The sequence below is a fragment of the Cyprinus carpio genome, chromosome A17 (genome assembly GCF_018340385.1).
Source record: "Cyprinus carpio isolate SPL01 chromosome A17, ASM1834038v1, whole genome shotgun sequence".
NCBI lineage: Eukaryota > Metazoa > Chordata > Actinopteri > Cypriniformes > Cyprinidae > Cyprinus > Cyprinus carpio.
The window spans coordinates 5,309,431-5,336,963 of NC_056588.1; the positions used below are offsets into that span (position 1 = coordinate 5,309,431).

At 36.4% G+C, this 27,533-nt stretch overlaps 2 protein-coding genes across 7 annotated transcripts; one reads left to right on the plus strand and one right to left on the minus strand.

The window, feature by feature from the left end:
- The first annotated feature begins 486 nt into the window (after positions 1 to 486).
- On the plus strand, positions 487 to 7,632 carry LOC109074725 (F-box only protein 33-like). Its single transcript, XM_042773675.1, has 4 exons — positions 487 to 1,010; positions 2,738 to 2,848; positions 4,052 to 4,719; positions 5,411 to 7,632. Exons 1-4 carry the CDS (start codon positions 601 to 603, stop codon positions 5,674 to 5,676), a joined length of 1,455 nt encoding a protein of 484 aa, XP_042629609.1. The 5' UTR covers positions 487 to 600; the 3' UTR covers positions 5,677 to 7,632.
- Positions 7,633 to 10,565: 2,933 nt separating this feature from the next.
- Positions 10,566 to 27,235, minus strand: LOC109085704 (melanoma inhibitory activity protein 2-like). 6 transcript variants are annotated; one of them, XM_042773681.1, is made up of 31 exons: positions 26,923 to 27,223; positions 26,614 to 26,747; positions 26,371 to 26,463; positions 25,198 to 25,935; positions 24,825 to 24,981; positions 24,486 to 24,557; positions 22,462 to 22,764; positions 22,214 to 22,287; positions 19,926 to 20,057; positions 19,816 to 19,837; positions 19,619 to 19,707; positions 19,441 to 19,512; positions 19,181 to 19,291; positions 18,992 to 19,063; positions 18,793 to 18,897; positions 18,571 to 18,693; positions 17,906 to 18,011; positions 17,767 to 17,813; positions 17,456 to 17,546; positions 16,977 to 17,115; positions 16,764 to 16,865; positions 16,540 to 16,600; positions 15,846 to 15,881; positions 15,682 to 15,749; positions 15,520 to 15,590; positions 15,307 to 15,435; positions 14,112 to 14,237; positions 12,768 to 12,872; positions 12,407 to 12,459; positions 12,140 to 12,332; positions 10,566 to 11,334 (listed from the first exon to the last, which is right to left on the minus strand). In XM_042773681.1, the coding sequence occupies exons 1-31, from the start codon at positions 27,029 to 27,031 to the stop codon at positions 11,153 to 11,155; spliced, it is 3,915 nt and encodes a 1,304-aa protein (XP_042629615.1). In that variant the 5' UTR covers positions 27,032 to 27,223; the 3' UTR covers positions 10,566 to 11,152. The 6 variants fall into 6 exon arrangements, with proteins under 6 accessions (XP_042629615.1, XP_042629611.1, XP_042629610.1 ...); XM_042773677.1 differs by having other exon boundaries at positions 24,486 to 24,554; positions 24,825 to 25,935; positions 26,923 to 27,229; XM_042773676.1 differs by having other exon boundaries at positions 24,825 to 25,935; positions 26,923 to 27,228.
- Positions 27,236 to 27,533: the final 298 nt, after the last annotated feature.

The window sequence follows — 27,533 nt, forward strand, 5'->3', positions numbered from 1 at the left end:
AGGACATAGAATAAATGAAATGATGAAATATATTTTGTTTTTTTCTCAATTTGTTTCTTATGCTCCAACCAATGCAATGACATAAAAAAACAACAAAATTCACCAAACTTTTTTTTATGGTTCTAAGGGGATTGTAACGTGCACATATTTGATTGATAAAAGCGTCTGAAAGAGATGAGAAATTGGTGCCGTGGTTAAAAGGACAATTCTTGCGCCCTCTTTCGGCCACTCGTTGTATGGCAAAAATAAGACATTTTCGGAAGGAACCACTGCAACCACTTATTTGACTACAAGTGTACTACACGAATTAAACAGTCAAATTAATATTACCAGACACTAGTTGTGTCTAATACTATCTAAATTTCAATATTATATATTTACATCTCATTTTTCGCTCAGCACGTGCACATCATCTACTGATAAATTTCTCGCCGCCCCTATTAGGAAAACGAAAGTGGTCTGATCCAGTAGTATTGAAAGCAAAGCTCATCGCGCAGTTGTTTGTTTTCGCTCAGCGCAGAAGCAGGGCGCAGAGGAGGGGCGCGGGGTTGTGAAAAGCTTGCGTTTTTAATCTTCATTGCTTTTTTCCAGCCTCCTGCCATGGCTCTGTGCAGTAGCGTCGGAGCCTTGGCGTTACCCAGCGAGCTTATCGTTCACATATTCTCCTTCCTGTCAGACCGAGACAAGCTCCGGGCCTCGGCCGTGTGCTCTCGCTGGAGGGAGTGTCTCTTCTACCCTGCGCTGTGGACGGAGCTCAAGCTGCGCGTCGGCGGCGGAACCAACGGCGGCGGATCTGGATCGGAACAAACCCCGCGATTAGAGTTCCTCATGCGCAAGTTCGGCTCGTTCGTGCGGGAGCTGCAGCTGGAGTTCGCCCCGCTGGACGGCTGTCTAAGCCCGCTGCAGCACGGAGTGGAAGCCGTCGAGAGCGACCCGCAGTTCGCGAAAGATGCGATGGTGACATATCTGGATCAAGTGTTGTGTGTGCTCGGGAGTCTGCGTAATAACAGGTATATGGATCTGGGCACGGTTTGCATGCGTTGGTGTTGACATTACACCTCATTTCATGCTGCTTTGCTTTGCTTACATTTGATGAACACCAGCAGCCATAAACAAACCCTGCGCATTACGTAACGCTCATGTCTGGAGCATCGCATGGCTGCCTGCTTTGTGCTTACTCAAACCTCCATCACCTCCTATGACAAGTTGATCTATCTAGTACCTATTTTTGTTACTAGTACTGTATATTATATACTAGTAAGTATATCCAATAATGACTCGTATCTTTCTCAGTCTCACTAGTGCCTATTCATAGGATGCTAGTACTAGTTACTGTTCCTTTAATGGGAGGTAACTGGTAACAAATTGCATTTTTTTTCAGCATTATCTGCTTGACTTCTAATAACGTTTAATAGTTACTAGTACTTTTTAGTGGATACTAGTACTACCTGTTTTAGGTTTTAATATCTATCTCCGTTGTTACTAGTTTTTGTGTGCTTATTATTTCTTGTTACATGTGATGATTAGTTAGAATCGTTAATTTATAGTTATATTAAAAAGTAATAAGACTAATAAGATTAAAAAATGTTGCTAGTAACAGAACGTGTTACTTGAAATTAACATTAACTGACAGAAATCAAATATGAAAAAACTTATTTTATCTGTTTCTGCAATATTAGTACCATGCACTAAATATATACAAAAAAAACTTAAATCTGTCTTTCTATCTATGAAGTATTTATTTATAGTTTTTTTTAATATAGTATTTATTCAGTTGCTACTTGGTGAACTGTAATGTATATTAGTAAGTATTTGAGTGGTAACTAAAAAACTAGTACCTAATAAAATAATTACTAGTTAAACTGAGATACAAAGTGTAATACATTCTAATCTGAAGCATGCATATTTTAATTTGATGGCAAAATTTTCAATTTGTAACAATAACCAGTAACAGTTGTATTGGGAGGATAGTGACTGGTGACTAGTAACAAACAGTACCTCAATCTGTTTGCTAGTGAAATCGAAAAACATTCTAGTTACTTTTGGAGCTAGACTTGGAAAGAATAAGCACTTTAACAGAAAATAAATGCTAGTTAGTTCTAAGGAGTAAATGTTCAAACTCCCACAAGCCTTCCTGCATTGTTAACATTCTAACAGAACGTTTAGAATCTTACAAAACAACATTTAAACAAGACTGGCTTTGTATTTCATTATGTTTCCTGATGCTGAGTGTAACCTACAGTTCTGTTGATGCATAATAGAAAAGCTCTAGAAGGACTCACAGCCCAGCGCTTGTCTTTTAAACAACAGGCTTTAGTTTGAAATGTGCACAGAACAGAAAAAAGAGCTGAATATAGGTTCTTTGGTGTAGAAAGAGTTTGAGAGTTGACTTCAAATGAATTGTTTTAAACATAAGGATAGTTTGAATTGGTCATAAAAAGACAATGTCTGTTGATTTTGAAGTCTCAGGAACAATGTTTTTGTGTTGTGAATTCTAGTTTGGTATTGTAGTGAATAAGGCCAGTTCCTCCTTGTTTTGTTTTCATGTTGTGATTATTTATTTATATTTTTTGGTCATTTAATATGGTTAATTGTGCATTATACACTCTTCTCGTATGATTTCATTTAAGTCACATATGAATTGAGAATGGAATATCTGATATCTATCAGTTTGTTTGCTCTGGTTTGTTTACATTTGCAAGACACAAGACTCACACTTCCTCTTTTTCCTCTCCAGAAACCTCCAGAAGCTGAGTCTCTATGGGGACACATGCATTCTTCAGGATGACAGCATTTTGGACAGCTCTTACCTCAGCCAGGTCGACCAAGGGGGCAAGAAAATTAAAGAGTATGTTTTAAAGCTACCTTTCACTCTTGTAAATGATTACTGTCTTATACTGAAATGGCACACTCAGTGGGAGAAATCTAATCAAGGAAGATGGCTTTGCAAATATTCTGATTGTCTTGTTAGTTCTAGGTATAAGGAACTCGTTCTGTTTTGGGCTGATTTATGAAGCTTGTATTATTAGATTGTGCTGGTTTTAACCCTGTGAGAAATTTTTTACTCTGTTACCACTTTAATTAACAAAGTTATGCCAAATAGTTTTCTTTTGCATTTTTAGCAAAAATAGACTGTAAAAACCATATGTAATTGAAAACCTTCTCACTATAAAAATAGCAACAGAAGCTGGCATGGCATTCAAAAACAAGCAAACATTTGTTTTGGGTTGTGTTCAGATTTGAATACTAGCTTATTGCACAGTGTTTAGACATTAAACTTCCTACTGATTAAAAATAGTTTTAAAAACTGTATGTTACATGATAGTTATATTTTATGTTTAATTCAAAGAGTGTTTAGTTTTCTGTCACTAGTGGCATAGAAATTAAGCACTTCACCTTTAATCAGGCTATCATTCAAAAGTTTGGGATAAGTATTATTATTATAATTAAGTGTTTATTATATATATATATATATATTATTATTATTATTATTATTATTATTTTTTTTTTTTTTTTTTAAGTATCTTATGCTCACCAAGGCTGTATTTATTTGAATAAAAATACAGTAAAAACAGTCATACTGTGAAATATTACAGTTTAAAATAACTATTTTCTGTTTTAATAATTTTTAAATATTTATGTAATCTAGCATAGAAGTCATTACTAGTCTTTAGTGTCACATGATCCTTCAGAAATTATTCAAATATGCTGATTTTATTGTCAAGAAGCATTTCTTATTATCATCAGTGTTGAAAAAAATCCTATAATATTTTAGGGTTTGCAGGATTCTTTAATGAACAAAGTTCAAAAGACAAAAACTAATTTAAAATATATATATTTTTTGTAAAATGTTTGAAATTCTTTACTGTCATTTTTGATCAATTTAATGCATCCTTGCTGAATAAAAGTATACATTTGTTTTTTAAAACAAATGACTGACCCCATACTTCTGAATGGTAGTGAGTGTTTTTGTCTCAATTGTGCTGCCTTTATGTTTACTTGACTTTAAAAATGTATAATGTGTTCTACTTTCAACATCCTGTTGTTGTAGGATCCAGCAGCTCTTCGAAGAGATCCTGTCCAACAGCAGGCAGTTGAAGTGGTTGTCGTCTGCGTTCATGCTCGGTGTGGTGACCCCGTGCTCTCTGGCCTCTCTCTCCAACCCCAGCACCAGCTCCCTCGAGCACCTCAGTCTGATCGACAACCAGCTGCCCAGCCTGATTTCCACCATCGAACTGGAAAGGCTCATTCACCTGCAGTCTCTGTCCCTAGAATTTTGCGACTTCACCTCAGACATGTGCCGTCTTCTCGCCTGCGGTGACCGAGCGCCCCTCCATCGCCTCTCCCTCTTGCTCAATGGTGCTGCTTTGGACGTCAAGCCTTTGGATGGTACCGCCACAGAAGACGATTGGAAAGCCCTGGTCCGTCGCAGCACCAACCTGCGCGTCTACATCATGGCGATGGATGTGTGCAGCCAGGACCTTCTGCGTGTGCTGAAGCCCAGCGTGCCCCTGGAGCGGATCCATCTGGACAGCTACAGCACGCTGGTGACGGATGGTGTTGTGGAGCTTATCTCGCAGCAGTACCACAAAACCCTCAGCCACTTCATCCTGATGAGAGACGACGCTGGATTCCCAGACTTCAGCGTCAACCGCAACGAGGACCCGCTGGTTCTCCTCGCCTGGCGCTGTGTGCACCTCGCTGTCTTGATCATCCATGGTAAGTAGAGATATTAAACTTTCACTTGCCGTTGACAATTCACTGATTTGAGACATGGGACTAAACTTTCCATAATACCCTTTTTTTTATCCAAAAATTTATATATCTGAAAGCTCTGTCTATTTGAGAAGTTGTTGCTGTTGTTGTTTAAATTTTAAAATTTATATATCTGTTTTCTTTTTAAGTTGTTGTTGTTGTTGTTGTTGTTGTTGCTGCTGTTATTTTTTTTTTTTTTTTTATTTATTATTATTTGCTGCTGTTATTTTTTTTATTTTTTTTATTTTATTTAATAAATCCTTTCAGAAGCATTAACAAAAAAACCTAATACAATTACAAAATTGAACATTTCCTCTCTACATAAACCTTTATGCCAAAATTAATAATGAAAATGTACATAAAATAATAATAATAAAATACTACTACTAATAATTATTATAATAATAAAATAATAATAACAAAGAAAAAAATCTAAATACAATTTTGTACCATGAATGTGTAAAATCAAACATAACAACAGGTTATAATTTTGTGTGTGTGTTATTTGTGTGTTTTTTAAATTGAATAATGTATGTGGTTGATTTATATTTTTTTCATTGATTGTGTTTATATGTGTGTGTTTTTAATTTGTAAAGGAGCCTCCTCTTTTTGTGCGTAGTAGCCATTTTACCATGCATGTCGTCTTGCTCCACAGGCTACACTGTGTGGTCACACAACCTGGTGGCCATCTCTCGCCTGCGTGGGTCCAGCCTCAGAGTCCTGGAGGTGTCTGAAGAGAGCATCGACTTTGACCCGGACCAGTCGGTGTACATCGAGGGCGACCCCGTCCACAATCTAGTCAAGGAGGTGTCCCTGGGCTTGGGCCGCGTCTGGCATCCCTCCATGGACAACAGCGTGGTCCTGAACGAACCCACTCAGCACTTCCACCGTGAGATGCAGAGTTTCAGCGCGGGCATGTAGACGCAAACGCTCTCTCTAACCCTGTGCTTGGTGTTCTTTCACTAAATGGGCCCTTCTCATTTTACGTATTGTTTTTTTTTTTTCTTTCATTGCTTTTTGATTTTGTTTTTGTTTATTCTTGTAGTGTGGATTTAATCCTTTATATGTGCTGTGTTTAATCAGTATTAGCTCTATATTTATATCTATATCTATATATCCTGCTTATTACTAGGAAAGTATAGTTGGGTATTGGTTTAGTAGCTCATTGAGTAAATGGTAGAGAGGGGCTTTTATACAGCTAGCTTAAAAGTTGTACAGTGAGTTGTTCATTCTCTCGCTTTGTCTGTTTGTTGGTTTCCCCCTCGAAAGTGTGGTGTTACCTCAAACTATTAATTGATCCTTCTTGGCTTCTGCAATGACGAAATCCCACGTTCACGTTGACCTTTTTCAAGGGAGATTAGTCTTCCAGCCAAGGGACAGGACTGATCCACAGCAGTAACGCCCCTTCCTCTTTGTTCCTCAGTATGTAATTGTTATTCAGAAATGAGGATTGGTGGAAACGACGTGTTCGGGACGCAGATCCCGCTGGTTTTTCTCAACCTGGAAGTAGACGAACCTCTGCTGGTAAAACCAATCTAAGAGGTTTTCAGTCTGGTGTATGACACCTGCATGCTGACCGCCCTGCAGCACAATATCTGGGCCCAGCCATAGGTGTTTGTTCTTTTTCTTGTTTTCTTGTGTGTGTTTTTGTTTTAAGAAGTCCTTCCCGTCTGTCTCAGGTAGGCAAAAACTATATGACAAGGAAGATGAAGGTTATGATATTTTGGTAAGAGTGAAAACAATCAGCTATTCCCTCAGTTTTATTGTTCTTCTTGAGTCACAGTTGCCTTGAACTCCCCCTTACTTCTTCATAATCAGAGTGTTTATGGCCTCGGCCTCAGTCTGTTCGGAGTTAACATTGTTGTAATTCCCTACAGAAGTGCGTCAACTTGAGCGACGGATCCTAATTGAGGGCGAACACGCTCCGAACGGATTGAATCCAGGCTGTGGTATTTCATCTGTAAAGCATTAGATGGCGGGAGACAGACGTTTGCTTGTTCCATATCTCAGGATTCCTGCACTTGTGGTACTTTTCCAGTCGAAAGCTTTTGTTGAAGCTTCGTTCAAAGGGTTGGCATGCTCGATGGACAAGACTTCGTAGTGTTTGTGGAGGAAAGAAAGCTCTTCCAAAAGAATGCGCTTCAGAAGTTGCTGGTTTTATTTTCTAATTTCCCTAGTTTGCAGTTCTCAGTGTGTTGTTTGCTTTTACATATATTGTCTATTTGTTTTAAAAAAAAAAAAAAATCATAGTCGAAGGAGGTCGTGGTTACTTGCATAGCTGAAAAAAGTGAATGTCAAACTAAAGCCTTCTTGAAAGCGGCAGCGTTTTTGCTCTGCAGAATCCCCTCTTTCATGAGCATATCTTTATTTTGTCGTGCTTGAATAACGAAGCGACTCGTCAAAGAGCGGAGTGCTTTTTAAAACCGTTAAGTTGCCTAGCAAACCGTTAATCTGTCAGGCCTCAGAACTTCCTGTTATTTGGCGGTATCGACTACCCAAAGCCAAACCAGGTTTGAAATGGAAGCCATCGCCCCAATCTTCCTGGAAGATCTGCGCTTATGACAAAAACAACGTACAGCCAAAGCAAACCTTCGCAGCATGAAAACGATCTTTATATGCAAGCTTAACAAGTGAGGGGTGACCTATCAATTTATCTTAGGATCTTGTTGGGATTTGTTGTTTGTGGTCCAAAAAAGGTTTGAAGTAGTTAACCAATGAGGTCGAACAACTCTTGGCATATGTACGAAGGGTTGATGTAATTCGACGTTTTATAAATGCGAAGCAGAGATCCAGCTTGACTAAATGTTGACAAGTTTACAACCTATTGTGGTACCTATTTCAACATTGGTGAAAACAGCAGATTTTCGTGGTTGGTGGCACAGAACGCAAAAAGGGTCATTGTGGTTTAAAATCTGTTAAATTCACTCCCTTTTTGAATAAACCACAGACTAAAAATGCTGTTTTCAGGTGCGTTGACATGGGTGCCTAACATGCTGTAATGAATATGTCGGAATGCTCTTAAACGTGTGCCAGGATTCTGTGATTGTTTTTTTTTTAGTTTATTTCAAAAAGTTCTGCTTAGTACAGCACCAAAAAAACAATTTCAATAAGTGTGTTCTTAATTCGGAGCTTGTTCGTTGTACATTTCTTTTGCCGAATTACTAGAGTTGGCGGAGAACGACAGCGTACGACACGTTACAAACTGCTGAAGCATTCATACCGTGCCTAAAACCCAGAATAGCTTTCATTTCAAACCCAAGTCACCGTACGTTCCCGGTCGACCAAGTCTACGAAGCGTTACAAAGACATCAGTGTTTGCGTCTCGTTTTTCTTTGCAATCTCTCTCTGTGTGCGTGTGTGCGAGTGTGTCGTGTAAACGTTCAAAAAGTGCATCCGTCAGAGAAGGAGGTGTGTGTTCAGTACAAAGCGTACCACTTCCTCAGCAGTGAACAGGAAACAGCCATTCTCAGGGTTACTGTTAGACGTGTGGAGGAAACAAAACGGAGTCCAATAGCTCAGGCCTCTCACCATTAAAGTTTCCATCAATGAAGAATCTTTTCAACAAAGTCACTGGATTTAACTTCTGTCAGAACATCATCTGCGTCAGCTGCCAAAGATAACGGTGATACGACACTTTTTATTTTTATTTTTTTCGAAGTGCCCGCATGCTGGCAGAGGGCAGGGCCAATGGCTGATGGGCCGAGATGTACTACTACTATCGTATTACGACAACTACTTTTAGATAAACGTACTAATGGTTGGACTTGGGTGGTGGTCCACAGCTGTGCTGTGGCTTTGGTCAACATATGTTAGATCTCTCTTACAATGCACCTGTTTCACTGTGAAGAGTGAATGTAATTTAACTATTGAAAATCAAGGTTGGTTCTATCAGACCTATAAGCTGCTATGAGACGTGTTAGGAACATTCCACTGGGGAGTTAAAAACAAACTAAAATGGCCAAATGTCTGCATGAAATGAATATTTTTTTTACTCTTTTATTCTGTTTTGGTTCGGGCAGGGGTGGGATCCTGGAATCAGCGTTCGACTGGTCCTATGATGAAATTCTTGAGCCATTTGAGAGCAAGCGTAGGTTTTTATTGACGATCGATGTGACCAGTCGGTTGTTACAACTCAGTTGGATCCCAGATTTTTTTTTTTTTTTTTATTTGTTATATGTTTTTTGCATTTTAGTATTTAGTAGGAAGAGGCCTGCTATGACCCCATCTGAGACGGTCAGTGATTTACAGGTTTTTTTCAGACAGCTACCTTACCGATTATCGACCTCACGCCAGCCTTTGGTAAAACGTACAGTCCGAGTTTCCACTGCAGGTCCGATCTCTAGCTTGACACGGGCCTCTCGTTCTCTTTCTCTCTCTGTTTGGTTTGCTTTAGTTGAAGGGTAAGTAAAATATGTATGCGGAATGAATGCGTTCGATTGAATGGCTCTTAACTTGTTTTTCTTTCTTTGGCTTTTTCTTTTCTTTTTCTGTCACTCAAATGGAAATAACCTAACTTGCAATGATACTTGGCCTTATTATTGTTATTATTATTGTTTTAAGATCTTGATTCTTCGGAAGCCAACTCAGTTTCAGGGGCGACCGTGGGTTACAGACATGGTCTCTATGAGACTGGCCAGAAGGCCCCAGTTATAAGTGGTACGAATGTTGTGCATTTGTTTAAAATCAGGACAGTTTGCAATAAAGAAGTGGCCATCATGGGGCACCAGCAGTGCTAAGACCACACTGCTACCTTATAAACTTAAAGGGGAGTTAAATACATAAATGTGCATATGCGTATATATATATCAACGTATATACTTTTATGCAACACATGTCCGGGTTCTATTTATGAACACTGAAAAAAAGTTTATAAGCGTTGTTGTTTTGCAAAAATGGTTTTACCATCTTAAATGTTTACTATTTGGGCAGGTGTGTTCTGTCTACTTTTTTGTCTCCGGTGAGCACATAGCATTGGATTTTATATGTACATCTGCAAACAGGAAGCACTCTGGTACAGGTGTGAACATGCCAGGTGGGAAGATTTTAATGAGAAAAAGTGATCTTGAGGTTCCACGATAAAGAAGGAAAACCTTTGGGAAAAAGTTAACTGACAGATATTGGGTAAACCAGCCGAATGTTGATTTGAATTAATGTTGAACGAATGCATTTTCTTTTAATCGGTAAAATAAAAGCATTAAAAAAAAAAATCTATCTTGTCTCTGTTTTTATTCAGTTCTGATGTACAATGCATTTTCTTTCAGAACGCTTCACAACGGGAGACTGAATGAAAAGTAGCATGTTTTTTGTAGATTATTTTTTTTACAGTGATCACACGTATAAAGCTCAATTTCTACTGATTTAAAAAAGACTTTAGATCTTGGCCTAGCTTTTCCATGTCATGGAAATTAGGGATTCATATGTAGGCACATTCTTGTTTTTTTTTCTTAAAATGTGCAAAATATGTTCCAAAAATTATAACAATGCACCTTCTTTGCTCTGTTACTGTGCCTAAAGCACTCTATTACTCTGCATATTAAAAAGTGTCCCTTAATGGTCATCTTAAAACAAATGAATGTATGATTCTCATGCTGCAATTGTATGTTTCTGTACTTCATAATTACTAAATAATTACATCTACATCTTAATCTTTAAAAACATGAATAATTTAACAATAAATAAACAAATGTAATCTTAGCAAATATCCGTTATGGATAAAATAATGATTAATAATATCCGTCTTCATACTGTACATTACTAAGCTTCATACGTTAGCACAATGTCTCAGCAAAGAAAACATGAAACTAATCCAGTATTTTTCAAATGACATCTTTATTATTAATGTACATAATTTCATCAGACCACTTATTTTTAAGGCATGAGTTGTTATTAGAGGAAACTATAAATATATCCGCTACATGGACGGTTCTCTGGACTGAGGTGTTGGATTTGTCAAGTTAGTTACCAAAGTCTTGTTTCAACAGCATCCTATTCACAATATATACGTAGTAGAATTTCTATATAAATATACACAGTCTGACAAATATGAGGACCTTTTATCATCTACCTTCAATTAAAAAAAAAAGCATCAGAACAACACAAACCTGAGCAACTATAATCCTGTTAAAAGGCAGTCTCGTTGACTTTACAATTTACCTACAGGTTCACAAAGGCTGCGCATTTACACTGTGCCTGAAATACAGACATCACCTTGCTCTTCGTAATATTAACCAGTGGCATGTGCTGCACCCTTTGCCATGCTTGCGCTTTCAACTACTGTAAGACAAAAAGTAAGAGATAACCACAAGGCTACTGCGGTTACATATCAAAGGAAACACCCCCTGAGCACAACAACAGGAAGTCAGAAACAGTTTGCATGGGAGGAAGAGAGCGTGAGAGATCAGATGACATCATGAGGAGAGGGCGACTGGTTGGGGGGCTGCTCGCTGCCGGGTGGGGAGGGTCTGGGTGGAGGTCCGGCGGGGAAGCTGTCAGACGAATGTCTCTGTGGTAAATAGCCCATATGCTGAGGGAGTGGCATTGGAGCTCTGGGAAACATTCCCGGGGGAAGTGGCCCTCGCACTAGCGCAAATGGTAATAAAAGTTATCAATTTGTACTAGAATACAGTATCAAATAATCATACTAAAAACCCTGAAGTGATGCAGCCTTTTGTACCAATTTCCATAAATATATTTATACATTAAATAATTGTTTTAATAAATTAATTAAATGTTTAAAGTAGCTGATACCTATCTTGTAATAAATTGAATAAAAAAGTATAACATAAAATGGTAAAAATTTAAATGTGTAATAATAATAATAAATCTATTTGTATTAACAGTTTCAAATAATCAGACAGAAAACTCTGAAATGATGCTACCTCAAATTCCCATAAATATATCCAGAAATTAATAATTAATTGAATAATCATTTAATGATCTAATAAATTTGTAAATATAAAAATCCCAGTAGTCCTATCCTGTAATAAATCAAATATAATAATAATAATAATGAATAAGATAATGTGTAATTATTATCATAAATTATATAATAAAATAATTAAAAATATTAACCAATAATATCAACTTTATCAAATCACAAAATAAAGTCTTTCCCCAAATCATTTTCCACTAAAAATGTTTTCATGTGCAAAAAGATTACAACTATTATCAATATTTACCAAAATGTTAATATTTGTACATCACTACTGGAAACAACTATTGTAATTAAAAGTTATTGTTTTTTTTGCATGTTTTTTTTACGATTTTTGGAGACAATGGGAACCATAAAATTAACAGTTCATTTTTAAACTTTTTAACCATTAACCATTTTTAACCAGTCAACCAGTCCTATCTTGTAATAAATCAATGGAAATAGTTAACTTACTGCCTATGGGGGGACCACCAGGCCCACGAGGGGAAAAGAACTCCGGAGGTCCATAAGGGCCCCTGGGTGGGAAGTGTCGGTCCCTAGGGTCCATCATTGGGGGCATTCCTATTAAAGAGGGGCCTGGAGGAGGTCCCATTCTCGAATCAGGATCAGGAGGCAATCTCATGTCACCAGGCATCGAGTGAAGACCCTGTTAAAACACATTTCAGTTATGTGCATGTACAAAAACTACAGGTTTTTCTCACCAATTGGATGTTTACTCACTTCTCTGCTCTCATTCTCAATGATAGATGAGCTGTTTCTTAGAAATGATGAATCTGGGACAAAGAGAGGAAAAAATACTCTTAGGATCTTTGAGCCAAAATTCTTCAGGATTACTGAAAAGAGAACTCATTCTTGCCTCTGTAATGCTATTACATGAGCTGCATAAAAACAAGTGAGCAGGGAGTTTTTGTCAATAATGTTGCTCCATTTACTATGAGATACAGAATATCTATCTCAGTTTTTCAGTATTAGTTAATATTAGGCTTGTATATGTGAGTCATATGGGATATTAATAATTCCACAGGTACAAATGACCTTTAAGAGAAACAGAGGAGAAGTCAAACATATCATAGAGGATCACCTGATTTGTCACCAAAGTATGGCTCAGGAGGAAGTGGAGGTCTAGGAGGCAAAGGACCCATAGGATATGGACCTGGAGGAGGCCTCCTATAGGGCAAACCTGGATCTGGGAGAGGATGAACTTTCATAAATAATAATAATAATAATAATATCTATATAATATACATTTATTTAAATAATTCTATAATCAAGATTATAATTTATATAAATGTAATATTGTTTATATACATTATTGATTATAAATAAACTTAAGAGCTTTTTAAATATAAATTAAAAAAAAAAAATTTTTAATTGTATTATTATTCTTAATATTATAATATTCAAAATTTAAGAGCCTTTCAGTCATTATCAGAGGAATGGATAATTTATTACAATTAAAAACAAAAACTTAAAAATAATTATTTAAAAAAATATATATATTTATAAAATAAAAATGTAACATATTAAACAATATATTTTAAATATATAATAATAATTTGTACATATAAATAATTCATATTATTATAACTAAATTCAAGACCCTTTAAAAATGCATTGTACATTACAAACAAAAACAAAACTAAACATTTGAAAGTGACTGGCCCATGAACACCTAGAATGTAATGGGAATAATAATAATGACATTTAAAAAATACAGCGATGTCCTGTGCTATTCACACCCACAGTATGAAATAACTAATCACTGCGCTGAACATTTACTCCACAGCCCCTGAATCGACAGTATTCAGCCCAACAGTGAGGAGCAGCAGAGGGCAGCGGGACAAAGCCTGACGCACAGTCCAAAAACACAGAAACGTCTAGAACAAAGAAGGCCCAGTTCTGTGACTCTTCAATGAGCTGCGCGGCTGAGTCAGTGCTTCTCAGCCACCTAACTGAGTTTGAGCTTCAGTAACAGAAACACCTCTCACTTCACACTGCTGGCTAAATAATAGGCACAAGACAGTTAAGTGCTTAATATTCATAAATCAATAGCAAACCGACACTGAAATCAAGCAAATAAGCCTCATTAACTGCATATTCTACATTTTGATTCAGTGTTTATTTTTTCTGTGAAGTCCATTTATAATATTACAATGTTTCTTGCATCATAATTTACTTTTACACAACCATTTCATCCCTCTCGCTGATCATCAAAAATAAACAGGCGTTTTTTTTTTTTGCCTTACTGTACCTTTAAGACTATGTAAAAGAACTGTTATGATTGGCTAAACTATTGATATGTTGATATGTACAAATGGGCAGTCATCATGCTAATATGCTTATGGTTCTTCTATCGATAATTCTTGATCTTTGAGAGCTAGAGAAGTATTTCCTCCTGCTACAGGGCAGCTGTACATCACTGTACCTGGAGGGGGAGGAGGGCCCCTGCGTTCCCTGTCCCAGGAGGGAGACAACGAGCCACTATCAGAGTGAGGGCCACTCCGCTCAAAGTCTGGCCCACCACTATGGGGCTCTACCACGCCACGGGATGCTGATTATGTGACAGCGAGAGTGAAGGAAGATGAATGGAGTGGAGAGAAACGGCACATAAAAATGTTTGAGGAAGTTAAGAATGGAAAAGCGAGGAAAGGGAGACAACCAACAAAATATCAACGAGGGTAATGGAACACAAAAAGACTCCTCTATATTCAAACTTGGGGAATGATTTGCTACCCATGGTTTAGTATGCATTTAAACTGCAAAAATTGTACTGGTATGTCTTGCAGGTCTTTAATTATTAGTGATATGCATTAACTATAATAAAGTAAATTAAAAAAACTTACAGATACTAAATTTATCTGGAGCAGTTTTGGATATAGCACTGGATACATGTTTTTTTTTAAATGCATCTACACTGTAACATTTAGTAAAATGTCAATTTTGCATTTTGCAAATAAAAGGGGCTATTTCAAAATCTGAATATAAGTTTGGGATCTCTTATGCTCAGCAAGACTGCATTTATTTGATCAAAAGTACAGTAAAAGCAGCAATCCTGTAAATAAAATTACAATTTAAAATACACGTTTTCTGTTTGTACTCCAGTCTTCAGTGTCACATGATCCTTCAGAAATCATTCTAATATGCTGATTTGCTGCTCAAGAAACATTATTAATGTTGAAAGCAGCTGTGCTGCTTAATATTTTTGTGGAAGCTGACTTTTTTTTCAGTATCAAATGAATGGATTTAAAATAAAAATATTTTGTAGCATTATTAATCTCTTCACTGCCACTTTTGATCAATTTATTTGCATCCTTGCTGAATTAAAGAATTAAAAATATTACTGACCCTAAACTTTTGAACAGTAGTGTATAGGTAACTGTTCAAATATAGAAATGTCAGAAATATCCTATCTTAAGTGTTTACTGAACCATACTGTGATGCAAACCAAACCGTGAGAAATCAAACCCGTTACACCCCTAATGCAAACATATCAACTATATCTCATGGGAGATGAACTGGATTCATGCATGTAATGGAATGCAAAGAATGAATCACATTTTTCATACTAGCTAGGAGACTTTTCTCAGAATTAAAGAAAGAGAGGGAAGTGTGTATATCACCTCTGCCTGGACCCATAAACTGAGGTGAGAGTCGAGGGGGTCCGTCCATTAGTGTCGGAGGGGACAGGAAGGCCCGTGTTTCTGAAGAGGGTCGGCTAAGAGGAGAAGGTCCATATGGAGATCTTTCACCTGTGAGATGGGGAAATGTATAATGGTTAATACCATTTTAATCATAGACATGTACTAGCCAAAGGGAAGTGAAGAGTATCTGACCTCTAAATAAAGGTCTGCCCTCGCGTAGATCCTTTTCAAGAATCTCACACTTGAATTGGGCACCAGTCAGCCTGCAATTGTAAACATATTAATATGTATGGATAAATATTGCTTCTGCTGTATATAAAACACTATAGCAAAACACTCTCTAGTCAATCTCACTTCTGGCGGAGATGAGCGTTTTCTCTCTTGACATCAGCCAGGTCTCGATCCGCTGCCCGTGCAGCTAGCTATAGCGCAGACAATAAGAACAGTATAAAAAGAACACCTGACACAATAAAGCTACTGATGACTGATACGGATCAAGTGGCCTGAAAACAACTTACCCAGTTATCATGAGCCTTTTTCTCATGAGAAGTTATCTGGTAGAAAAAAAATAAAAATAAAAAATAATAATATATATATATATATATATATATATATATATATATATATATATATATATATATATATATATATAAAATGTAAAAAAAACATATATATAAAATGATATCAGTATTTATGAGATCTCTAATTTGTGGTGGTAAAACAATGATTCATGTAATATATTTATATAATTTACAATTTTGGTCATATATAATATCATATTGAATATATTATACTTTTATACTGTGTGTACATATACATACATAGATTTCTATCTATTCTATCCATTTCTATCTATCTCAATTTATATAATAAATATTTATATAAATAATTCTAATTAATTAATCATGATATGATCCTCATATCAGTCGCATAGGTCTACATCATAATGACAGACTGATATAAGGATGTATAATGTCTCCCCCTAATGTCAGTTCCAAAATCTACCAACAATTTCATCAATTGACAATTCTCATTTTGTGGGTTCAGATATTTTTTATATCAGAGTATTTTGAGTAAATACTGTATAAAAATAATAAGGTTATTATAAACATATTCAGTGTGGGTATCATCAGCATGTGCCACTGAAGAACCTATATCAATATAAATCATGTAGAGGCGTTGTAACTCTATGTAGCATTACTAGTGTGTCACCTGATTCTTGTAGGCGAGTGATGTCCGTTCCATTTCTTCCTCTAGGTCTTTGGCTCGTTGTCTATATAAACACAGTGAAAGAGACTATAATGTAAACTTCCTGTTTTAGTGAACATTCATTATGCTTCAAGTTTTCTCAACTTCTCAGAGACCATTTCCTTTGATTTTATCACATACTATATCATACTTGACTTCCTCATGTGTGCTAAACAATTTGCTCTGACCTGTAGGTGCTGAGCTCCCCTACAGCAAAACTAATCTTCTTTCCTGCCTTGTTGAGCTTCTCCTCCTTCTGTAAGCGTTCCTTCTCCTCCACTGTCAACATCCTGAAAAGAGTCAAAGCAATAATTGAATGAACAGCATTAGTATTTGAATTTCCAATAAAGAAAGACTTCAGAGACACTGAATGGAGGGTAAAGATTTTCCACGGTCCAAACCTGTGTAGTTTGAGTTCATTCTCCTGGTACATCTCAGTCATGATCTGGAGTTTCTGCTGGAGTTTCTGGCTTTCACTAGCATAGCTGGCACTCTCTGATTCCAACACCTCCTTCTGCTCCTCAAGCTGTTTGATCCCCTCTGAGAATACAGAGAAACAAGTCTTTATTTACAGTCTGAAAGATCATGTTTGATATATTCAGGCCAAAGCAAATCAGATCAACTTTTATTACTCATAATATTTGCATAGCAGGGGTTTTCCTAGAAAATCATGTAGGAAAGCAAATACGTTGTGAGGTTATGATTAGTTCAGCAATATAAGAATCCAAATCAATCGAAAATTAAATAGTAAGGTGCCTGAAGATTCCAATTATGAATGAATAGGTCATATTTCTTTCTACAATTAATCAAAACATAATTATATATCAAATTAAAAGGTTCATGCATCAGCACCCGTTTCAACTCTACTGGAAATGTTTACCTTGGAGATCTTCTTTGGCTTTAATTTCATCTGCGAGTTTGGCGAACACTCTGTTCTTGTCCTCCTCCATGGACTTCAAGTCTGCACTCATCTGTGACAAAGAGGAGGACTAACTTATCTACAGCATTATATCTGTTAGCAGCATATCTGCATATTCTGGATGTAGACGGATGTTATTTATTTAATCTGACACATAAGGGTTGTGTTTCAAACACCAGTGGGCTGCCATATTTTACAGGATGTTTGGCAGTTATATGGGGTATCTAGGTATTTCACTAGGTTTGAGACAACCAGGATGTGAGTAGGAGTACCTTGGCCGCTTCAATAAGTTTCTGTACTTTTTGCTTCTGATGGAAACCTGCAAGAACAAAAAACTCATGAGACGACACCTCAAGACCTGACTTCAGATCAAACTAAGAATATTCCCAAATGAACCACAAGAATTTGAACCTGAACTGTCTCCATTCTCAGCTCCAGCTGCATTAGTGCTGCCGTCAATGCAGCTCTCGTCCTCAGAATCCCAATCTCGCATCTTCAAAAGGCACTCTGTCAGTGACTGATACAAGAAAAGGAAAGTACTGAGACTTGCTACTGCCTGTAGCAGATCTATACAGGTGGAGCTGGGGAAGGTGGAGGGTTTCTGAAGTGCGCTGCAACTGCTACAGTGAGCAGTTGCACAACGTGAATGTCATTATGTCAGACTGAGTTAGAACCTATCGGTTTAATGACAGAACTTTATACTTTTACTACGTTGTGCGCTAGACATTGTCAATGAATAATTTAGTGTTTTTTAATACTTTTGAGTAAATTATATATTAATTTACACAAGTAATTCACAAAATTAAATATTGTGCATTTAAGAATATAACGTTTATTTATGTTTTGACATTTTTGTGTACATCTTATTGGATATATATTTTAGTTATATCACATAAGCTACCATATGGGGTCAGAATTTGTTTTTTAACAAATTAATGTTTTTATTCAGCAAGGATGCAAAGTGACAGTAAAGACATTTACAAATAAATGCTGTTCTTTTGATACTGAAAGAAATACGATGGTTTCCTGTTTTCTAGTGTCTGGTCTCATTGAGCCTTATGTCATTGTGTTTTTACCTGGATGCGATCATCTTTATTAGCGCAGTCCTCCAGCATGCCAGTATGAGATTTTTCACACATTTTCATCTCCTCCTCCAGCTCACCGAGACGTTCACCCCAGTCCTCTGCCTCTTGCACCAGCTGTATGAGTGTAGAAAACATAGGTACTCCAGTTAAACGTTTTTTTTTTTATTGACCTGTTCATCTTCTCCAAATTAAGCATTCTAACACAGCTCTCACCTGTTCTTTACTCTCAAGCAACATTGTATGCTCCTCTTTGGCCGCCTGCAGGTTTTTCTGCAGTCGCTCTGTGTTGATCTCATGGATCTTTAGTGTTGTGTTGTCCTACAGATGGAGAAACAGGTAACAGTACAGAATTACAAATGATTGTGTTTTAAAAGGAAATATGACTGAAACATGCACGATACATAGTCAATACCTGTTCTAACTGGGACTTTCGTTCTTTAGCTTGCTCTTCTAAATTTCTTAAAATCTGCTCAAGTTCAGCAAGCTGTAAAACAAATATAACAATTGTTAGGACAGATACAGACAACATAAAGGGCATCAAGCATGAACAGGGTAGTTTGGATATGTAAAGTGAGTGTATCTGTGTGTATGACAATATTACCTGATCCTCTTGCTGTTTTCTTGCTTTGTTTTGTTGGGACAGCTCTTCTTGCAGCCTCTCTATTTCCTTTTTCAATTGTGCATTTGATTGTTCAAGTTTCTGTGATGCCACCTAAAAGTAGTATAATTGGATCGGGCAACGAGTGAAGTGGTCAGGGAGACACATTTCATAAACATTAGTAGCTAAGTAACTGCATGTTATAAACATTAGTAACTGCATGTTTTTACAGGAAGATTTGAGACCATAATAACCATATTTACCTCTAAACTGTCTTTTTCTGCAACTTGTGCAGACATGCCATTGTTCTGTAGCGTGGACTCTAGTTTGTCAAACTGTTGAGATGGACAGCCATTGTTTAAAGGGACTAATTTAGGAGAATGCAGTTATACAAGCATGGATGTTTATTAAGTGTTCATATATTGTAATAGCATTTCTCACCTTCTGTTTAACCTCACTGAATGTCTCCAGCACTTTGCACTTTTCATCAAGCAGTTCAGCCACTTTCTGCGCCATTTGCGTCTCTTTACCTGCAAACAAATCAACAGACAGGATCAGCTGAGAGCTGACAGTGGAGATCAGATAAAACAGATAATGAGGATAGATTTAAAGCAGATAAAGAGATGGAAAACACTCACTTGCATACAGTCGACTTCTGACCTGCAGAACGAAACAGAAAAAGTTAATTTAGTGAAATGATAACACTCATAAAGTGTGCATTTTTATGTAGCAGTAATGCATGACTTACAGACTGAATGAACCTGCAGCTGAACAGAAGCAGTGTCAATAAACCTAAAAATCCAGTGAAAACCACAGCTTCCCATGGCAGTCCATATAAGTCAGGACCAGGCCGGATATCATGAGGAAGTGAAGACACAACCTAAGACACAGAAGTTTAACAGTTATATGAATTCTCAATAAAAAGGGAAGTATAAATTAAGCAACTGTACACACTTTTATATCATGAGGCTTTTCTTCTTCAAGAGCCCTCTCTCTGTCACGCATACAAAAATGGACAGAATGTTCTACAAACCTAAACCCACATTCACATCATCAAACACAGTTAATAGTTTCACATAAACTTTCATTATTACAATCATTATTATTATTGCAGTAATAATAATGATAATTTATAGCACACATTTTTGCAAAGAATATTTTAGCACTTTATACTTTACTGTTACATCACCTGTCACTTTTACAGTCAAGAAATCAAAACTATTAAAATAAAATGTATAAAGGTTTCTAACAAACTACGATGTGTTTTAAAATCTCAGACATCCTCCTTTGTCACTAACCTACAATAACTGACCAAAACCAATGCCACTGTAAGATGAAAAAGACAATATACACTAAACACTAAAGCTATACTGTCATAAACTGATAAACAAGGCAAATAAAGGGCAGTTGAAGTCACTGTAGATCTATAAATCAATAAGTTTAATAAAATCACACAAATCAATGGTAATGTAAGATGAACTGAGCAACATGTACCAGATGCTTCAATGCTAACCAGCTATATGTCTTAATACAGAACAGTTTACACAGTATACATCTAATGAAACACTCTTAAATACTGCATTAGAATAAAGGATGAGTATTATGATAGCTGACTTAATAGAAATATATATGACAGCTGCCATAAACACTAACGCTGTTTCATCATACACACTGAGCCACATACATCTTTGATTTTCTCCACGGCGAGAGTGTAATAAATCTTCGCTGCTCCTTTCATGTCAGCCGCTTCTGTGACGACCGACTCGGCCTTAAATTCGTCTGCCATTATTATATTCAAACTGAGTTATTCTATATTCTGTAATCTGTTAATTTATCTGTTGTTATGCCATGGTGCCGGATGCTACTCTACTCTGACTGCTAGTGCGCACTGCGCTGAGAGGAAGAGCGCACTCTTGTGTTTTAGGGAGGATTTGTAAAGCATTTGATCGTGTGTCTCGAAAAATTAAACCAAACGTCAGTGATATTTGTTTTGATATTTTTTTTAAATGAGAAAAGCATGTATTTTGTTATATAAAACAATAATGCTTTGATTTTACGCGAAAATTGTAAAATACACAAAACGTAACACCCCTACAAAGGTTATGGTTTCTTCCACACGTCACCAATTGCTGAGTGCCACAAAGTTCCGTTCGAGTTTTAAAGAGACAGACGTATCTATCGACACCGAGGAATGCGTTAAGAAGCATACACGCTACAAATATGTGTCATGAGCTGGGTATGAAACGTCACAGTTATAATATGTGTAAGTATGTTTCATTAGTGGGTGTGTCAGTTAAATATATCTCTATAAACAAAGGTCATTGATCCAGAGACCGGTTGAGCAGCTCAAGTCTGTCTGGATTCAACTCAAAGTTACTTAACTTATATTTGGGTCTGCATTCAAATTTTATTTATTGTCTATTTAGCAGGTTTCATAGGTTATTTAGTTGTAGAGGCAGTAAATGCTTCAACTTGCAGTCAGTCAATCAGTCAACTTGCCTTAAGTGCAAAATTTGACACTTTTTGGCGAGATGTCAAGACAGAAAATAGACTGTAAGTTTAGTCGCCGGCAGTTTCCACGAATAGGGTTACAAAATATTGCATGAAACCCTTTAAAAATATATTTTGAACAAAAAGTTGCTTCAGAAAATGTTGACTGTCATCCTCAGGAGCTAAACGAAATATTAGATGAATTGTTTTATTTTCCGTTTAAAATCTGGGGAATGTGTACTTTAGATTCACATTTACTGCACATGTAAGTAAAAACACCGATTTAGGTGTAATTTTCTAGAAGTAAACATAAAATAAACCTCATAATTAGGGTCAATAATAATAATAATTTGAATGTACCCTACTAGAATGAGCTGAATAGCCTATCAAATGTTTTAAGAAAAAAAAATGACATTATTGTGTTATTTCTATTGTCCAGAATATCGATTTTTCAGAATTTTATGAAAAATAGGTCTCTCAAAAAAATAATAGGATTTGTGCCTTTAATACATACATATATATATATAAATATATATATATACTCACCTTTTCCACTATAGATGCAATTTCATTAATTGTGACTTCAACAAAAACTGCCATCTGATAAAACTGCCATTCATCTGTCACAAAAACAAAAAAAAAGCATTTAAGATTTTACAATTTACAATGTATATAATTGAAATGTCACCCTTCAAAATTTAGTTTTTTTAATGATGGGTTGGACCGACAGGAGGATGAGTAAATGAACTATTCCTTTAAAAAGAAAATCATTTTAAGTCCAAAAAAGTCATTACCGTTCTGTGATTCAACATGCTCCTCAGAAATAAGACCGTGGTTTTGGAAAGCTTTCTTGGTTTCAGATGTCCAATCCTCTTGCTTTCTTTTGTCCTGCCCAACAGTCTGAGCATCCTCCACATTAGCTCTGTTCTCTGAAAGGTCCTTTTCCTCAGAGACTGGCTCATTTTGAGGATTGCCCGAGTCAGTTTTATCAGATCTGTCTTCGGTAACTTGATTATTTTCAGCCTCTGTTGTGTAGGTTTGTGTATTCTTATTCACATCTAGACATGCTTCATGAACACAGTCATCCTCTCTGATCTCTGTGATGAAAGAGTGGGAACATTACAGAAAATGTGACAACTTTAACATTACCATCATTCAGCGTAAGATCACAAAACCTAGATTTCTCATTAATCACATAGGGCATGCAGAAATTTTTTTCCCATGCAATATTCACCAAAATTATGAAATCTGTCATACTCTTATTGTTTTTGATAATGATCATTACGAATAATCAGTACCATGGGCTTTCTACACTGTTATCTGTTATCACTGGTGAATATTTCTTTCTTAGAGAAGATAAGAGGGTAAACAGTTTTTGTAGTGCTGGATATTCTTTAGTATTATCCTTGCCAGGAGAACCATTATCTTGTTGAATATTTCCCATCTTCATATGGTATTCCAACAGCTGTTCAAAGTCACCAAGTTCATCAAAGTCATCATTATCTTGACCTGCATTAGTGAATGATAACTTCTGGTCTCCAAATAAATCTAAAAGATCTTCAATATTCTGTTCACTCAGATACGGATATAAGTTTGTATATTCTTTAGAGGTTACTGTAGGATGATTGACAGTATTTTCAGGGCTTCCAGGTTGTTTTTCATTACTCTGTTCTTCTTTATCTTCTGACTTCACCGCCATGTCACCATCATCACTTTGATCCCAGATGGCACCTATGTCACTTCCCTCCCTTTGCATGACACTTTCTGAATCGGTTTGATGATCCTCATTGTTTGCTGTGTCATTCTCTTCTTTGTGTTCAACACTTTGATTTTGATCATGCATGATATCAATATCGCCATCCTGAACTAAGTCATTCTTTGAGAAGAAATTTGCCAGTTCTGTTTCTGTGGACGTTTTATAGCCATCTTGGTCTTCAGCCACAGCGTTCTGTTTATTTTGACTTTTTGTATTTTTTGTTGTATAGAGATCATGACCAGCATCTTCTAAATCACCAGATCCATAAGACATGTTTAACAATGGGTTTTTTGAATGTGTTTCCTGTGTTACACTTTCATTTGTGATTTGTGTGTCATCCTTTGTTAAATGTGATGTCTTTTGGTAATGCTTCATCTAATTGTGCCTCATTTCTTTCCATAACTAACTCATCTTTTCTGTCTATAACTAACTCATCATTTTCTTGCGATATACCTTGGTCGCCTTCAGCTAATTGTTTTTCAATATTATGTTTTGATAATGCATCCACAGTCGGTTCTGAATTTACATCTGCATTTATGCTTTGACCAGTTGTGACAGTCTTAATATGTGAGTCGGTGTACAAATCTGCAACATTTAATTCTTGTATATTTTCATAATGTAGCTCAGGATCTGTCTGAATATCTGACTCTGACAGTTCAGATGTATCAGCGCCAGTTACATGATCTGTGCTAATTTTATTAGAATCATTTTCTTGCTGTTTGATGGTGTCTAAATTGCTTTGATCAAACAGACTTTGAGACAGCTTGCCCTCTAAAATGTCATCAGCTGAATCAGTTAAATTGTTTTTGCTCTGAATACCTTCATCAGTTGTATTATTTGCAGACTTAACTTCATCACCTTGTTGGGTGTTAGAGTCTTTAGAAAAGTCATCTATATCTCTAATGTCATCAGATGCAACGCTGTCTTTTAAAGTCATTGTTTCATCAGAGAGAACCTGAGTTTCACTAAATAAATCAACATTCTTTGTGGTTGATTCTTGCTTGACAACATCAGATATTTCTGCATCTTTCACATTTTGTTGCTTAAGAAAGTCCTCCTTACCTGAATGTATCTCCTTTACTGTCTTTTCCTTATCACTTTGCACATCTTTCATGTTTTTCTCTACAGCTCCTTCTGAAACATCAGCATTGTTTTCACTTTTAACTTCATTTAAATTACCTGCTGACTTGATTTCAAGGATTTGTGAATCTGTGCTGTCTTCAGTCATATTATATTCTTCATCTAGTTGTTCAATGCTATCAGATGCAATGCTATCTTTTAAAGTCATTGTTTTATTAGACAGCGACTGAGTTTCACTTAGTACTTCAACGTCTGTTGGGTTTGTGTCCTGCTCATAAATATCAATCAACATTTTATCTTCCTCATCAAAGTTTTCCTTACCTTGATCTTCTTTCTTTCCTGTCTTTTCCTCATCGCTTTGGACATCTCTTGTATCTTGCTTCACCTTTCCTTCAAAAAAATCAGCATTGTTTTCACTTTTAACTGCATCTTCTTCCTTTTCTGTCTTTTCCTCATCTCTTTTTACTGCTGTGTCTGCCTGAAAAGGAAGCTTAAGCATTGATGTCAGGTCGTTGACTGAAAATATGGACTGTGAACTTGATTCTGAATCTTTGGTTTCAACGTTCTCAGTATTTGTAGCAAATCCAGGACTTTCTGACAAACTGTCTTTGCCTCCATCATCCTCATAATGTTTAGTTTGCTCTTCTCTGTAAAGGTTTGTGATTCTGTTGTACATATTTCCGTACCACCCCACCTGTTCCTTTTCTTTTTCATTTTCTGTTCCCCTGTCCTCCAAGGGACCATCCTTATTTTCCACACTGTCGTCTGGGTTGTTTTCATCTCTCTGTTTGTTGTTAACCATATCCATGTTCTTACTGGGGTCAAGAATGCTCTGGTCCTCCGTGTTTGTGTCTTCATCTGCTTTCTCAGCTTCAGGTTTAGTTGCAGCTTCAGTATTGTCTTCATCAAAGCCCAAGACATCTCTACCCATACTTATCCAGGAGCTAGACTGCTGAGATGAGGTATCTTCATCATTTGTTGGGTTCTCAATATTGTCCCGAGTATCAGTTTTTAGATCCTTGTTTCCAAACCCAAAAGCATTGGTGGGTTCACCGCTGATCCAGCCAAAAGTTCCAGAGTTCGTCTTCTCCTCCACATGGTTTTCCTCAATACCCATCACTATTTTTCTGCTTTTGAAGGGTTTTTCACTGCTCTCATCCTGTGGCTCATCATTGCTTTGCTCATTTCTGCCAAACCATCCACTAACAGCAGAGCCTATCCAGGAAGACCCACCTTTTTGTGTTGTCTTGGGGCTGTTTAGATCAGAAACATCTTGAACAGAAATCTGGCTGGGTTCACTCTCTTCTGTTTCAGTAGGTTTATCTTGGACTTCATTGAGATGGGTTTCTTGTGACAAATCTTCCAGATCATCAAATTCAGTACTGTGCTCAATCACTAAACCATTTTCATCAAAGCAGATGAAGTCAAATTCCTGAGGAGAAAATTTACAATGTTTCATATTTATGTTCTTGGTAGACACTTTTCTTAGCAAATCAGCATACATGGAAGAATTAATTCTGTCAGATAATTCAGATTTTTTAGAAGGTAACATTTATTTGAGTGAGATTCTTTACACTGTAAACCGTGAAAAATTATCATTTTTACTTGATCCGAGCCTTAAAGACGAGAATGTAATCTAATGAATGGATGTAATGTAATGCATCTAATGTAATGGAAGTAATAACAGATCTTTTCTTCCGTAATATGACGTACATCTGTGAAACTGATTATCAGAAATAAGTTGTTTTTGTTCCTGTAACTGAATGTATTGAGGTTGATTTGATCATTTTAAATCACATTTAAAATAGCTGATGTAGTCATATAACATTTAGTTTTATAAAAAGTACATTAAAAAAATGTACATTACCTGGGCTGGCACCCGGATTTCCTTTTTTGTATCAATAAACAGTTGATCAACTTTGATGGCATCTTTTGGGAACAATCCAGACAGCTTTTCTATCTGCAAAATACAAAATATTGTGAATATTAGTAAACATAATGTTTATATGTCAGATTAAGTAAAGCACAAATGTGGAATATTCATCTTACTTTACTGATTTATAGCATGGATACTTTTTTAATCAAGACAGAACCAGAAAAGAGTACTCACACTTCCTGCCCAGAGATCATTTCTTTTTCCAGTGAGTTTGTAGTAAACAGTGATTATATCTCCTTTTTTGAAGTTTAGAAAGCGGCAGTCTTTAGCACTGTGGTCTCTTTGTGCCTGTACACGACTTATCATGCCTAAAGAAATGGACAAAAACTTCAAGATAAGAAAGAAATAACTTGCACATGAATCACATCATTGACATATTTTGCATGAAGGCATATAATCAAAAGATAAACAGTAAACACACATTACAGTTTTAGCCTAATCTTTTCTTTTACACTATATGAGCATAAATAATAATGATCTTACTTTCACATTCGGGGTCTCCACATAATTTGTAGTCTGAAATCAAACCCAAACCCTGGTGTAAAAAACCGAAGACAATATGAAACAAAATGAATGTGTGTACAGCTGCCATGTTTGGAGTTATCCAGCAATTTCACTTCATCACATTAGATCAATCCTTTTATGTGCATTTCCAACTCCAGTAGTCCGAGGGAAAGACAAGCTAAATCCCGGCGAAATGTCATTCCCTCGGTCTTGTCGCAGAATGAGCCGATCCATGGAGATCACAGTCTGACACACAGGGATTGGATTAGAGGTTACTGTCAGTAAATCATTAACATCAACACACGCCAAACTCACTAAAGCCACATTCAAACTGATAAGGTTTCACAATGTTAGACAACATGAAGCAGTATCACTTTTACAATGTTTGGATTTTCCCTGTGATACAATGAGTGATCCTTGTGAAACAGGCAGAAGAAATACTACCCCCGTTAAATTATCATTGTGTTAGATTATAACTATGAGACTTAAAAAGCAGTCATTTATGATGGATAAAAAATATGAATACAGAAAATATTCTGAACACTCTTAAAAGAAGGTTTTCCCAGTGTATCCAGTTTTTTGGTTCGTTT

Excerpts from the sequence above, each read along its gene's own strand:
- LOC109074725 (XM_042773675.1), top strand. The coding sequence starts at position 601 with ATGGCTCTGTGCAGTAGCGTCGGAGCCTTGGCGTTACCCAGCGAGCTT. Across the intron at positions 1,011-2,737 it reads GGGAGTCTGCGTAATAACAG|AAACCTCCAGAAGCTGAGTC; the intron begins GTATATGGATCT and ends TTTCCTCTCCAG. Across the intron at positions 4,720-5,410 it reads CGCTGTCTTGATCATCCATG|GCTACACTGTGTGGTCACAC; the intron begins GTAAGTAGAGAT and ends CTTGCTCCACAG.
- LOC109085704 (XM_042773676.1), bottom strand. The coding sequence starts at position 27,031 with ATGGCAGCTGTACACACATTCATTTTGTTTCATATTGTCTTCGGTTTT. Across the intron at positions 19,064-19,180 it reads GAAAACAGCAAGAGGATCAG|CTTGCTGAACTTGAGCAGAT; the intron begins GTAATATTGTCA and ends TTTGTTTTACAG. Across the intron at positions 15,436-15,519 it reads GGGCAGACCTTTATTTAGAG|GTGAAAGATCTCCATATGGA; the intron begins GTCAGATACTCT and ends CCCATCTCACAG.